The 13,967-nt window shown below is 46.9% G+C and overlaps 1 protein-coding gene across 13 annotated transcripts in view; it reads left to right on the top strand.

Moving 5' to 3' along the window:
* The window catches only part of ZSCAN25 (zinc finger and SCAN domain containing 25), a 24,373-nt gene extending 10,406 nt beyond the window's left edge, over positions 1–13,967 (top strand). For 5 of the 13 annotated variants that reach the window (XR_011485304.1, XR_011485307.1, XR_011485301.1 and 2 more), the window contains 5 exons: positions 982–1,183; positions 1,780–1,871; positions 3,418–3,544; positions 4,903–7,254; positions 7,496–13,967. Coding sequence is in view for 1 of the 13 variants with exons in the window: in XM_020905334.2 (XP_020760993.2) it covers positions 982–1,183; positions 1,780–1,871; positions 3,418–3,544; positions 4,903–5,735 (1,254 nt within the window). In the remaining 12 variants the exon portion in view is untranslated. Of the gene's footprint in view, positions 1–981; positions 1,184–1,779; positions 1,872–3,417; positions 3,545–4,902 lie in introns of all 13 variants that reach the window. The other 8 variants (XR_011485311.1, XR_011485308.1, XR_011485306.1 and 5 more) reach the window with 8 other exon arrangements.

Here is a 13,967-nt window from a genome sequence, read left to right as displayed (position 1 = left end):
AAGGCAGTGGTGGACCTCCCAGTGGTTAAGACTGGCTTAATGCAGGGGGCACCGGATTCAATCCCTGGTTAGGGAACTAAGATCCCACATGCTGTGTGGCATGGCCAAAAATTGAAAGAAAAAAAAAAAAAAAGAAAGGAAGGCAGTTATGATGGATTTTAAAGGTCCGGGGGTCGCCTTCCTCTTTGGGCGGAGACGTATGTGGGCTTGCGGGGAATTCTCCTTGGTGAAGTTTTTCTCAGGAGCGCTGTCTGTAGCAGTGCTGTGTCCACGTCTGAGGCGTTGGCTCAGGTGACTCACATGACGAGTGACTTTGCACCTCAGAGGCTTCCCTGGGTCTCTGGTCATGTCTCTGTCCCTCTCTGGTACCGTTTCCTGCTGGCTGTCTAGGAAAGAGAGGGCAGGCCCGAACATTACTTACTCTTTTGCTGGCAGGTAACAACTTTCCTTCAGTTTATTCTCCCCTTTCCCACAGCAGTCACCCTGACTTCCTGTGTTGTCTAAGAGAGTTGTTTTGTTTTGTCTTTAGTAGAAGCTTAAAAATGGACCAGAAAGGGCCTGTTTTTGTGGGTTTTGGTTTTCCTTGCTATCTGTAGAACAATTTTTTCCCTCACTAATTCACTGCACAGTCTAGGCCTTGTATTTTTTGTTTTCAGCATCTTTAACTAAGGAATGTTTTTTTTCTAATGTGTGTTTTGGGCTGAAGTTCTCAATGAAATGATACTGTCACTCTGTGATGTTGTTCATGGTGGAATGTGATCAGTACCGAGGTGAGCTGAAGGGACTCTTGTCAAATGGCATGGATACAGACAAGTATCTGATCTCAGGGCCTGATGAAGGCAGTTTAGCTTCCTTTTCACCTTTTCACTGCTGTGCTCAGGAAGAGCTGAGCCAGCTTGTCCGTTCCCCAGCAGCTGGAATGGCTTTCATGACAGTCTTAATGCAGGCCTCATTCTAACAGGTGTTGGGGACTCTTCTTAGGTTCCGTGCCACGTGCAGGGACAGCGGGAGGAGACAGCACTTTGCAGAGACCCCTGGGAACCAAGTGTCCACCTGGGGCCCGTGGAGGTCAAGCCCGAGTGGGGGATGCCCCACAGGGAAGACGTCCAAGGCCTTGACAGAGGCGCTGAGGAGCAGCTCAGCCAGGACCCTGGAGAGGGGACGCAGGCCTTCCAGGAGCAGGGTAAGATGCAAGCAATAAGAAGATAGGGTGCAGAAAACTGCTTTGTACCCTGCGTTCCCCTTTCCTTATCCCTCAGCTGACAAACCAAGGCACCTGCAGGTGCAGTTCTGCGTTTCCCTGACTTCCTCCTTGACTTCAGTAGGAAACAGATGTGGTGAAGCTTTTTCTGTAGCTCAATTTCTTAATATCTGCCAGGGCTGTCTGGGATCACGCTGTCTGGTCATTTTTTCTCCTTCCCCTCACATCCTTAATATGGAGAGCGCCAGGGCATATGTAGCTGGCATGTAGGGATTTTTTTTTTTTTTAAGTGGGTGGATAAACCAAATCCTTGAAAGTAACAGGTGACTTTACTGTGTTGCTGAATCTCAAAGGGGTTATTGTGAGCCTGTGACTTGGGAGCATGAACCGTCCTGAAGGGCCGTGTGTATTGGGTTGGGCCCTTCTTCCCCTCTGGGGACAGAGTGGGGTACACCCATGCCCGGCCTGTCTGGAGTCTCCTTATAGTTCCCGGGGTTCTGTGTGTCATGCCGCAGAGCCTGTGGCCGAGCTGCTGCAGGACAGTGCTAAACCTGCTCCTGTTTTCCTTTCCTGCTCAGCTCTGCCAGTCCTTCACGCCGGTGCTGGCCTCCCTGCAGTGAGCACCAGAGACCAGGAGGTGGCAGCTAGCTTCCTGACGGCTGGATCCCAGGTGAGCTGTGCCTGCCCATCAGGGAGCACGAGGTTGCTTTGACTGAGGTGCACCTTCCTCAAGAGTTTCCCGCACAGCAGAGCACTGTGCACAGAGTTGAGTGATTCTTCCTTTCTCGTCCTGATGGACGTTTTTTCCTCTTGACTATCATCAGTTACTCATTTGGATTGAGCCTTATGCCTTAGGGTCTAGGCATGAGGCTCAGCTCCCTTATTTGTATTACTCTTTAATTTCTTTTTTTTCCTCAGTCAACTCAGTATTACTCTTGTAACTGTGGTGTTATTCAGTCACTCAGTCATGTCCGACTCTTTTGCAGCCCCATGAACTGTAGCTTACCAGGCTCCCCTGTTGGAATTTTCCAGACAAGAATACTGAATACTGGAGTGGGTTGCCACGCCTTCCTCCAGGGAATCTTCCCAACCCAGGGATTGAACCCATGTCTCCTGCATCGGCAGGCAGATTCTTTACCTCTCAGCCACAAGGGAAGCCCAGTTATGAGGAGGAAGCCATTATTGGTGGAAACCCCATAGGCATGATCTCGGCTATGGTGGGCGGCCAGGAGATCAGTAGCCCTTTGTGGATAGCCTTTATGGATCTGTCTGTGGCTGCTCTTCCTGTGGACCCCTCCCTCCCTCCCAAGTCAGCAGGAGTGTTGCTGACTCAGAGGTGGGGGTGCCCAGCAGTGCCAAGTGGCATGGTCTCTGGCCCCTCCAAAGACTGCACCAGGAGTTTTGGCCTTATTAGCACTTCTCAGCCTGCCACAGATGGGGATCCTTAGAGCACAGGTGGGCAGTTCTGTCATGGTGTGAGTGTCTCCCATGGCATGCCCAGTGTTCTCAGGGAGTTGAGGAGTGTCTCATCTGACAGCTTTTTGAAAGGGACATCAAGTCTTAAAAGTGAAGAGTTCCTTGTAGAAGGAAAGTTATCATTTGGCAGAAAAAAAAGAAGTGACTCAAGTTTGATCTCATTAAAGCAGTATTTGGGCAAGGTTTGGTGCCTGTGCTGTTTCCTGCTTCTGTTTTCCAAGGACATTTAGAGGAGAGGAAGAAAGACATCAGCATTTTTTTTTAATTAAGTTAAACTCTCTTCTCCTGCCACAAATATTCTTCTTTACCATGTCATGACAGCAGCATATTCGTTTTTACATGGCGTTGTTCTTAAGATAGGGCCTGCCCAAGTGTTTGCTTATCTCTGAGGGAAAATTGATTCTACATGAGGGGATAAATAGCAGCCCCCATCTCCCTCCAATATGAGGATGTAGTGGAGGTGATTGAGTAGTGGAAATTGGAGTAGTGGTTATTGGGTACCAGCAAAGCGGCTGCAGCAAAGACTCAATACAGTGCCTCAGACAAGTCGATCACTTCTCTGTCGTTAAACTTGTCTCGAGGGAGGCACTTCCAGTCCCATTTTGGAGCCATCTGGGACCCTGATTCCTCCATCTTCTTGCTCTGTTCTCCCCTGGAGTGTGGCCGCGTGTGTGTGCTCTTCAGCTGCTCCTGCCTTGGGATTATTTCTTTATCCTTAGCCATCTCCTGTGCTTTTTCAGGGGTTGGGCCCATTTAAAGACATGGCCCTGGCTTTCCCTGAGGAGGAGTGGAGGCATGTAACCCCAACCCAGATAGACTGCTTTGGGGAGTATGTGGAACCCCAGGACTGCGGGGTCTCACCTCCAGGTAAGACATCAGAAATGCTCGCTGTCTCCTCTGTATTTTGTCAAATCAAGAAGCATTAAGTGTCCTTTTTCCTTTTCTCTTTTAATGGCCTTGCCTGAAAGGACTTTCCTGTTTTAAGTGTGACTTGTCATTTCCCTCTTCTTTCTTGGCTTCTTTGCTCCCTAGTATCTCTCTCCTCTCTTCTCTTCCCCTTCCTCTTGACCTTATGTAACCAATTATTCTGTTAATTTAGAGTAAAAGAGGGAACAAAGGAAGGACCTGTGGAAGGGCATTTCATTCCTAATAAATGTGCTGATGTTGAGGTGGCCTGGTACAGACAGCTGCCTTCACTGGCCCATCCAGCAGTCATGAAACATCTTCCTTGAGTCAGTCCCAGTGCCAGGCTCCCAGACACCCAGAGTAATAAACCAGGGTGAGGTGGAGGGCACAGTGTGAGCAGGGACAGTGAGCTGAGGGAGGATGTGGAAAAATTGCTGGAACAGGTCTGTGATCCTGGGGAAGCTGAACATCTCGACGACTGTAGAGTAGCATGTGCAGCAAGGTCATGTGTAAGTAAGTGTGGAATAAACAGTGCTAATTGAATGCATGTGCTGATGAGACCCACAGTAGGGGAGAAATCAAGGTATGTTCCTTAAAGGATGGCATTGAGTTAGATTTTGAAAAGCACAGGGTGACTTAGTAGGAAATTAAGAGGGAGGGCCTTGTAATTTAGCACATGGTTCCGTAAGAAGGCAGGGAGATGGTCTGACCTTGGGCTGCTGTCACAAAATACCACCAAGTGGGTGGCTTTAACAACAGACACTTAATATCTTCTAGTTCCGGAGGCTGGGAAGTCCCGGATCCAGTTGCTGGCACATTTGTTGTCTGGCAAGGGCTTCTCTTCCTGGTTCACGGGCAATCGCCTCCTTGCCAGCTCCTCATGTAGCAGAGGGAGGGAGAGAGAGATCTCGTGTCTCTTCCTCCTTTTTTTATAAGGCCATTAATCCATCACGAGGGCTCCCGCTCACATGACCCTTGTGTGCAGAGAGCCAGCCCTGGCTTCTGCTCTTCTGGGACATGGTCCCATCCTGGGGACTCCACCCCCAGACCCTCACCTAATCACGGTCCAAAGGCCGCACCTCCTAACAGCAGCCCCAGGGGTCTGAGAACTTCCACCTGTGAATTTTGGAGGGAACCCAAACATTCAGTCCATAACAGGTGGAAAGAAGTAAAAGAATATCTGGTTTTAGAGTCAGAGCAAGTGAAATGCACAGAGGTCATTGGTAGTTGTTAATGGGACATGTTAGAAGCCAAGTTCTGACTAGAAGTTTCTCTTCAGATCCTCTTCAGTGTTGGTCTGTATCTCCTTTGTCCTGTAGGCCTGGGGAGCAAGGACAAGGAGGCAAAGACCCAGCTGGCAGACCCCAAGGGGCAGCTCGCTTGCGGGCCGGCAGAGCGGTGTGGGGAGCCTGCGCTCCAGGGCCCGGAGCTAGGAAGACCATGTGAGCAGGAGGCCAGGAGCTCGCTGGGAAACGTGCCTGGGCCGCTCCCACCCCAGCACAGCGTCGCCCCGCTGCCCGATGACCTCCAGACCCACAGCTCCTTCTGGAAGCCTTTCCAGTGCCCCGAGTGTGGGAAAGGCTTCAGTCGGAGCTCCAACTTGGTCCGACACCAGCGGACGCACGAGGAGGAGAAGTCGTACAGCTGCGGGGAGTGCGGCAAGGGCTTTGCGCTGCGCGAGTACCTGCTGAAGCACCAGCGGACACACCTGGGCCGGCGGCCCCACGTGTGCGGTGAGTGCTGGAAAACCTTCAGCCAGCGCCACCACCTCGCGGTCCACCAGCGCAGCCACACAGGCGAGAAGCCCTTCCAGTGCGCGGACTGCTGGAGGAGCTTCAGCCGCCGGCAGCACCTGCAGGTGCACCGCCGGACACACACTGGCGAGAAGCCTTACACCTGCGAGTGTGGCAAGCGCTTCAGCAGGAACGCCAACCTGGCGGTGCACCGGCGGACCCACACCGGCGAGAAGCCCTATGGCTGCCAGGTGTGCGGGAAGCGCTTCAGCAAGGGGGAGCGGCTGGTCCGGCACCAGAGGATCCACACCGGGGAGAAGCCGTACTGCTGCCCGGCCTGCGGCCGCAGCTTCAACCAGCGCTCCATCCTCAACCGGCACCAGAAGACGCAGCACCGCCAGGAGCCCCTGGGGCAGTAAGGGCACCTGGCCCAGATGCCCCTTTTTGGCTCATGGAGAAGGCAGGGCCTTCCGGGACCTCATGGGAGGAAGTACCCACTATACTCCCTGAAGGGCTGCAGGTGTTAGGAGTGTTGGGTGTGGAGAGCCGCTTTGACCCTTTTTCTTTCCCTCGTTTCAGACGCTGGGTAAGGGAGAGGCCTGCTTTAGTTGAGATGCCACATCTCTCACCCAACTGGTGCTAGCACTTCTTAACCTTCTTTCCAGGAAGTGATGGCCCAAGTTTCAGTTCAGGTCGAGGTTTTTCTCCGTCCATGGATGTTCACGTCCACCTCCTGAGCAAATCTGGTCTTTGTGGTGAAATCTTCTCACCTGTCAGCAGCTTGAACCTCATTTTCCAGAGGGCTGTGTCCTTGCAAGATCATTAGCTCAGACTCTGATTCCCTCTCTCCCCCCAGTTCTCTTCCATTTAACAAATATTTATTGAACACCTACTGTGTGTCTGGCACTGGGAGTCCAGTGACCAGACAGCTGAGACCTCAGCGCCCCAGAGTGTGGGATCAAGCTCTGGAAGCAGACTTGTTAATAAAGCAGAGCGCCCTGAGTTACATTCCCGGTGAGTACTGAGAGGAAGTTCTCCGCCCCATCTGCCCAGTTCCTGATCTTTCCCTCCCCAGCTGGGTCACTTAGGCATCTGCCTTTATTTTACTGTCTTTGTGGCCCCTTTCTCTCTGTGACCTACTGTCATTAGTAGTTTCTCCCATTCCATTGTTCCTTGAACAAAAACACTGTCCACACATCTGTTAGGAAATGAATATTTTGCTTTTGGTCACTGTCTAAACATGAGAGTATTTTTAAAAAAGAATCCAGTTCGGAATGAAGTTCTAATTAAATGAGTCTGAAAGATGAACTGGTGTTAATACTCTATGTTTGATGGCACTTTACAGCATACAAAATGCACTTCCCTGTTTTCTCACTTGACTCATTACACAAATATTTATTGAGGCCTGACAGTGTGCCAGGGGCTCTTCTGGGTGCTTGAGGTAGGTTAGTAAATAAAATGGGGGGAGTCCCTGTCCTTGGGGAACTTACGTGTTAGTGAATGTATTTGATCTTCAGAATCACCTGAGGTGGAACCTGTGGATACTCCTAGATACCCTCTGATCTGGGCCTGTGCCTCCGTCCTGTCAGCTCTGGCCCTGTAGTGCATTTACCACCACCTACCTCTTGTTTCTGAATCCTCTCTGTCCTCGGTGCATCTCGGTCCTTGTCATCTGAGAGGTGCTTGGGATCCTCAGGCCACCTGGAGATGATGAGACAGTAGCTGGCTGTTTTTATATGAACGCTAATTTAGGAAAAACAAAGATGTTTTTAGGAATTAAATACATTTTTTAAAAAATAAGAACATGCATTATCTGTAACTGTGTTTAAGCTCTCATATTATTTTGCCATCGTTAAAGGGTTTCCTTTTACTTGGACTTTCTGGAAACTGCCTAACTAGCCCGGACCGTGCTGCAGTGCCTTCGGACGCCACTGCCGAGTGAGTTAGTCTTCTGATGGGACTGTAAGTTAGTTGTCTTTGGACTGTGTCCTGTGTTTGCAAGATGTGATTTGTCTTATGGTGCCTCTTAATACTATCTTCTTTCACTGGGGTTTCCTGCCCCCCCCCCCCCCCATTTTCCATTGTAAATGGGATATTGATAATTGGTAATGACTTTAATACAGAGAGTTGCATTACTCACTCTGATTTGAAACACATTATTTTATCACTCATTTGGCAGGTAACCATGGTGTTTACATTTGATTCAGCAGAAGACCTCCTGGCCCTTCAGTTGTCCCCATGAGGCTGTGAGTACTGTGAGACGTCCACTTTCTGAGATGCTGGACTGCTATTTCCCAGCAACGTTGAGTCCAGATGCAGAGTCAGCTCTTTTCTGCCCCACGCCTCAGACAAGCCAGGCAAGGCTCATAGCCACCTGGAGTCCAAACCCAATGACAGGCTTCCCTCAGCCTCTGGCTTCTAGTCTGTAGAACATAGGGGCTGACCTGACCCAAGTTTGGTCTTTTCTAAGAGGTGTGTAGGGGGCATGGGGCCAGCATGGGTTTGCAGTTGCTCATCAGTGGCTTTCTGTTTACCTGAATTAAATGGCAGATTCTCTGAGTATACACTGGGTTTTCAGTCAGTTGGGATCTCAGAAGGGAGCTTCTGTAAGAGTTAGAGCTTGCTATCTTCCTGTGTGGGCTCCCTTGTTTGCTTTGAGACCAAAGCTACTACAGTTCCTCCCAAGAGTCCCAAAAGGAAAATTTTCCCATAGAGTTGTATTAACCTTATTTTTGATAGCTATTCAAATGCCAAATATTGTTTTCTGTATTTTTCTTGGGAATTTTTTTAGAATAGAGAATTTCAAACATATAAATGAATCTTCATGTATTCATAATTTAGCTTTAACCATTTGTTTCTGCATAGCTAATCTTGTTACATTTCTGCCCCCTCCTCCTCTTCATCTTCCTCCCCAGCTGAAGTATTTTGAAGCAGATCTCAAATGTTGTTTATAGATATTTCACTGTATACTGCTAAATGTTAAGAATTCTTAAAAAAAAAAAAAAAAAAACCACATTGCTATTATCATACCTAAAAAATTAAATAGTTCCTTAATTTCCAATTAATGCACTTAAAAAAAAACCACACGATTTTTAAAAAGCTCTTTTAAGATCAAAGTAAGATCCATAAATTGTGATTTGTTGCTTGTCTTCTGAGTCTGATATATCTTTTCCCCCTTGATATATGTTTTTCTTTTTTATTTGGCTATGCTGCATGGCTTGTGTGATCTTAATTCCTCAACCAGAGATTGAATCCATGCCCCCTACAGTGGAAAGCACAGAGCCCTCACCACTGGACCACCAGGGAAGTCCCTTCCCCTTAAAATTTATTCATTAAAACAGCTGGATTATGTGTCCTGGGGACTTTCTCACATTCTGAATTTTATTGCTTGCACACTCATGGCCTAGTTAAATATAGTTCTCTGCCGTCTGATTAACTGAAAACTTAAGGTGTAGAGGGCTAGTCAGGTTCATGTTTCACATTCTGGCAAGAACATAGTACAGATGGTGGCTTTTCTGGTTGTTTGTCATTATATAATGGTAAGAGCCTAAATGTGAAGTCAAGTGGGTCTTAGGAAGCATCACTATGAACAAAACTAGTGGAGGTGATAGAATTCCAGTTGAGTTATTTCAGATCCTAAAAGATGATGCTGTGAAAGTGCTGCACTCAATATGCCAGAAAATTTGGAAAAAGCAGCAGTGGCCACAGAACTGGAAAAGGTCAGTTTTCATTCCAATCCCAAAGAAAGGCAATGCCAAAGAATGCTCAAACTACCGCACAATTGCACTCATCTCACACGCTGGTAAAGTAATACTGAAAATTCTCCAAGCCAGGCTTCAGCAATACGTGAACTGTGAACTTCCAGATGTTCAAGCTGGTTTTAGAAAAGGCAGAGGAACCAGAGATCAAATTGCCAACATCTGCTGGATCATCAAAAAAGCTAGAGAGTTTCAGAAAAACATCTATTTATGCTTTATTGACTATGCCAAAGCCTTTGACTGTGGGGATCACCACAAACTGGAAAATTCTGAAAGAGATGGGAATACCAGACCACCTGACCTGCCTCTTGAGAAACCTGTGTGCAGGTCAGGAAGCAACAGTTAGAACTGGACATGGAACAACAGACTGGTTTTAAATAGGAAAAGGAGTATGTCAAGGCTGTATATTGTCACCGTGCTTATTTAACTTATATGCAGAGTACATCATGAGTAATGCTGGGCTGGAGGAAGCACAAGGTGGAGTCAAGATTGTGGGGAGAAATATCAATAACCTCAGATATGCAGATGATACCACTGTATGGCAGAAAGTGAAGAAGAACTGAAGAGCCTCTTGATGAAAGTGAAAGAGGAGAGTGAGAAGGTTGGCTTAAAGCTCAACATTCAGAAAACTAAGATCAAGGCATCTGGTTCCATCACTTCATAGCAAATAGATGGAGAAACAGTGGCTGACTTTATTTTTTTTGTCTCCAAAATCATTGCAGATGGTGACTGCAGCCATGAAATTAAAAGATGCTTACTTCTTAGAAGAAAAGTTATGACCAACCTAGACAGCCTATTAAAAAGCAAAGACATTACCAACAAAGATCCGTCTAGTCAAGGCTATGGTTTTTCCAGTAGTCATGTATGGATGTGATAGTTGTACTATAAAGAAAGCCGATTGCTGAAGAATTGATGTTTTTGAACTGTGGTGTTGCAGAAGATTCTTGAGAGTTTCTTGGAGAACAAAGAGATCTAACCAGTCAATCCTAAAGGAAATCAGTCCTGAATATTCATTGGAAGGACTGATGTTGAAGCTGAAACTCCCAATACTTTGGCCACCTGATGTGAAGAGCTGACTCATTTGCAAAGACCCTGATGCTGGGAAATATTGAAGGTAGGACGAGAAGGGGACAACGGGATGAGGTGGTTGGATGGCATCACCAACACAATGGATATGAGTTTGGGTAAACTCCAGGAGTTGGTGATGGACAGGGAGGCCTGGCATGCTGCAGTCATGGGGTCCCAAAGAGTTGGACATGACGGAGTGACTGAACTGAACTGAAGAGCCTAATTGCATTTATTTCGCTAATTGTATAAAAGAATCTTCATTTTTTTAGCTGGGGTGCCTCACAGCTGTATCTGTGAACTCATACAGGGAAATACTGGATTCTTTCCCTTATTTGCCTGTCTTCACAATAATAATCTAGTGGCTTTTCTTCTAAACTGATCACCATGAAAGTGGTCAGTTATTATTATTTTTTTAATAAAAAATGCACTCTTGAATTTAAACCAATCCACCACAGTTGTTGATGCTCAAATAATTTCAGTTCTGACCAGTGGGAGCCTCTTCACATTGGCTCCTGATTCTATATAACACTAATCACCTTTGATGGCTTCTTTGCTCTCATGTGACAGGGTGGTACAAGCTCATCTTGTTCATTTCAAGCTCCCTTTGAGAGTAAAGGGAAGTGCTTTTAATTATGTCAGGACAGTGGTGTAAACTGGGACTCCAGGGCAAACAGGGACACTTGGTCACTTTATATTTAGCCCTCATTGTGTGTGACAGGGTGTCTGTAGTTCCCTCACGCTGGGCTAAGGCTGTGCGCTTTCAGGGCCTAGCTGTGTGTGCCATGATGCCTGTGGTGGTGAGAAAGTGCTGTTCCCAAGGGGTATGAGCTTTGTAAGAGAAACCCCTTTTTATTCCCTGGGCGTTAACAGACTGGATAGCTTTCTGCCTAAGGTCTGTCCTGGGGAGCTAATGCATTAAAAAAAATGCTTCTCAAAATGTATCCCAGGGTGAATGTTGTCTGAAGGCTGATTAAGTGTGCTAGAGAAAAGTAGGAATACCTTTGTTTCTTAAAAAATAAGCTGGTTTCTCATCCCATCACCTTCACCCTGCAACACAAGTTGTCTGGATCCACTTCTGAGACGGGGAAAGAAGCTGTCAAAACATGTCTCCTTGCTCTTGTAAACCTTGCCTGAGTTTCTCAACCTTGGCACTGTTCTCACTGTGTGCCAGGCACGTCTTTGTCTTGGAGGCTGCCCTGGCTTTCTTGTGGTTCATAGGCTGTTTAGCAGGATCCTTGTTCTCAGTCTGTTAGATGACAGTTGTGACAGCTAAAGGTGTTTCCAGGCCTTCCCAAATGTCCCCTGGAGCAAAATTGATCTTGGCTGAGAACCTCTGCCCTTAGGGTTCAGGGTAAGTGCTGGAGCAAGTTAGATGGCTTAGCTATTGGAAGAAAAGACTGGGTTTCTAAGACCTGGACCTTAGAGACCCCTGGCCTAATTTCTAGAAAACAGAGGAGCTACTAGAGATCATGTGGATTAAGTGCAGTGTTGCCAGGCAGAGCCAAGAGCTACTGAAGCTGAGTCTCAGGGTGGGTGCTGGGATCTGTCACAGGCAGCTTGGCTGGTGGCTTTGGGTTCCTTTCGGGCAGGTACCTGCTGTGAAGCCTTCACACAGCAGTGAGCTGGGCCTGGACTCACCGTCCCCAGTGAATACAGGTGCATGTTGGGGGCCATGCAAGCATGATGCAGCCAGTGCCAACATTTTTGCCCCCATAATAAGGTCTTTAGGGCCCACAGTAGACAAAAATATTTGAATGGATGAAAGCCCTGTATTTCTACCTTTTTCATGGCTAGAAGTCTCTCGAGTGTGCCTTAGGAGGGAAGAGCACTGAAGTACAGTGCCTCTCAGTGGCCCCCCAGCCTGGTAGTCATCTGTAACTGCTGCACGCCATCCGCAGGGACATCCTGTTCACTTAGCAGTTCTATAGGTCAGAGTAGCTCACTTGGGCTTCTCACAATTTCATATCCCTTTCTTGCCTTTTTTTTCTTTATTGGCTCAGTGAAGGGCATATTTCTAGAGACTGGTCTTGTGCAACCCATTCCCACGGTTGATACCTTTCAATAAAAAACTGCAGTAAACATTTGTTATGAAGTAGGGAGGGTAGGCTGTCATCTTGCTTGTGTTTGTCTCCAGGAACTTAAACTGCTGCGAGTGTGAGGGTGGAAGGGCTGGGTGATACTGGTGTTGTACCCTGAGAAGCAGAGGGACTGAGGAGATGGAAGAGCACAGAGGGGCCAGTAAAAGGGCTGTCCTCACTGCCGCATGCACTAGTCACAGCTCATGGTCTCCGTGGCCAGAGGTCAGGAAACACGGCAGATTGCAAGAGTTGGCTTCATATTTCCCTTTCCTACTTAAAAACTGTGTTTATTGAGAAGGTGGTGTATGAGCTTTTAGACAAAGCCTGGGAAAAGGGATGGTAGAAGTCTGTATTTGTCTTCTCGAGTCCCACCCCTGGAAGCTATTTGAGTCTTAACACCATCTCCATGTCTGAAAAATTTGAGAAAACCCGATCTCTATCATCTGGATGTTTCATGGACTTCTGTAGAAGGGCTCAGCAGATTCTCTGAACAGGAAGACGCAGAATGTACGATGAACAGTTTATTGTTGAGAACCAGTCTTCCCTCTAGGTATTCTCAGCCATCAGTTTTAGGAATTCCTGCTGCCTGGACTAAGGTGATGATGAAAAGAATGGAAAAACCAAGAGTTAAAACAATGTGGTGGTAGCACAGATATACCAATGGAGTGGAATACAGATTCAGAAACAGACCCATCCCTGTATGGAAACCTAGCATATAATAAAGATGGTGTTGCATGGAAAAATTAACAAATTTGAATTCACAAAAAAGATGAAAGTGACTCTTGAACATATGAAAAGAAGTTCACCTTCACTCATGAAATAAATACCAAGTAAAGCTACACTGAGATATTATTTCTTATCCTATAGATTCAAAAGCCGACTACATGTGATTGATGAGTTTGTGGGAATAAAGGAATTCTTACGCACTGCTGACAGAATGCAAAATGGTACAACTTTATGTGGGGGGAATTTAGCACTGCTATATCTAACAAAGTTACATGTGAATTTATTCTGAAGACACACCTCTAACAACAAGATACATATGCACAAGACAATTCATTGCAGCATTCTTTGTAGCTCCCTGGTCAATCCCACGTGGTACTGGTCACATCTCTATGTTGGAGTGCTTTATATTTCAGGAAATTCCCAGAGCAGTGGGGCAGGTAACTCGATCATGTGGTATTTGACTCTAGAAGTTCACTTTCTCATAGAATAATGGCATCTGATTAAAAAAATTCAATGTAGGGGATCTAGAGGTGACCAGGTCCACGGTCTTCGAACATCCCTTGCCTTCCATGGTACCACAGGGGATACTGCTCCTCTGGGTGGCACTCAGCTCTCAATCAGATCAGCTCACTCAGTTTGCTATTTTCAGCTTGGGTAGTGGAAGGGTGGACATGTTCCTGCCACACTCAGTGCTCAAGGTGAAAGCTATCCTTAGGATATTCAGGATAGAGATTTTTATCCTTCATGCTTTTAAACTAGTTAAACAAGAAGGCAGTTAGAGGTAACTCTAATGCCTTGGCAGCCTATATGAGCAAACCCAAACCTAAGCCTGTGAACGCCTCAAGGTTAAAAACGAAAAGGATGGCCAATCACAAACAGCCAACTTGACTTCCTGTATAAGGCAGCCTTAAACTACAGCCTCTCAATTTACTCACTTCTCTTACTTGTCTTCACTGTAGACGTCTTGCTCCTGCCTCCTGTGTCTGGAATGATTTTTGCTCAAATAAACTGAAAAATTTTA

The sequence above is a fragment of the Odocoileus virginianus genome, chromosome 33 (genome assembly GCF_023699985.2).
Source record: "Odocoileus virginianus isolate 20LAN1187 ecotype Illinois chromosome 33, Ovbor_1.2, whole genome shotgun sequence".
In the NCBI taxonomy this organism is placed as follows: Eukaryota; Metazoa; Chordata; class Mammalia; order Artiodactyla; family Cervidae; genus Odocoileus; species Odocoileus virginianus.
Note: the sequence above shows the minus strand (reverse complement) of the source record. Positions and strands in the feature narration are given on the sequence as shown.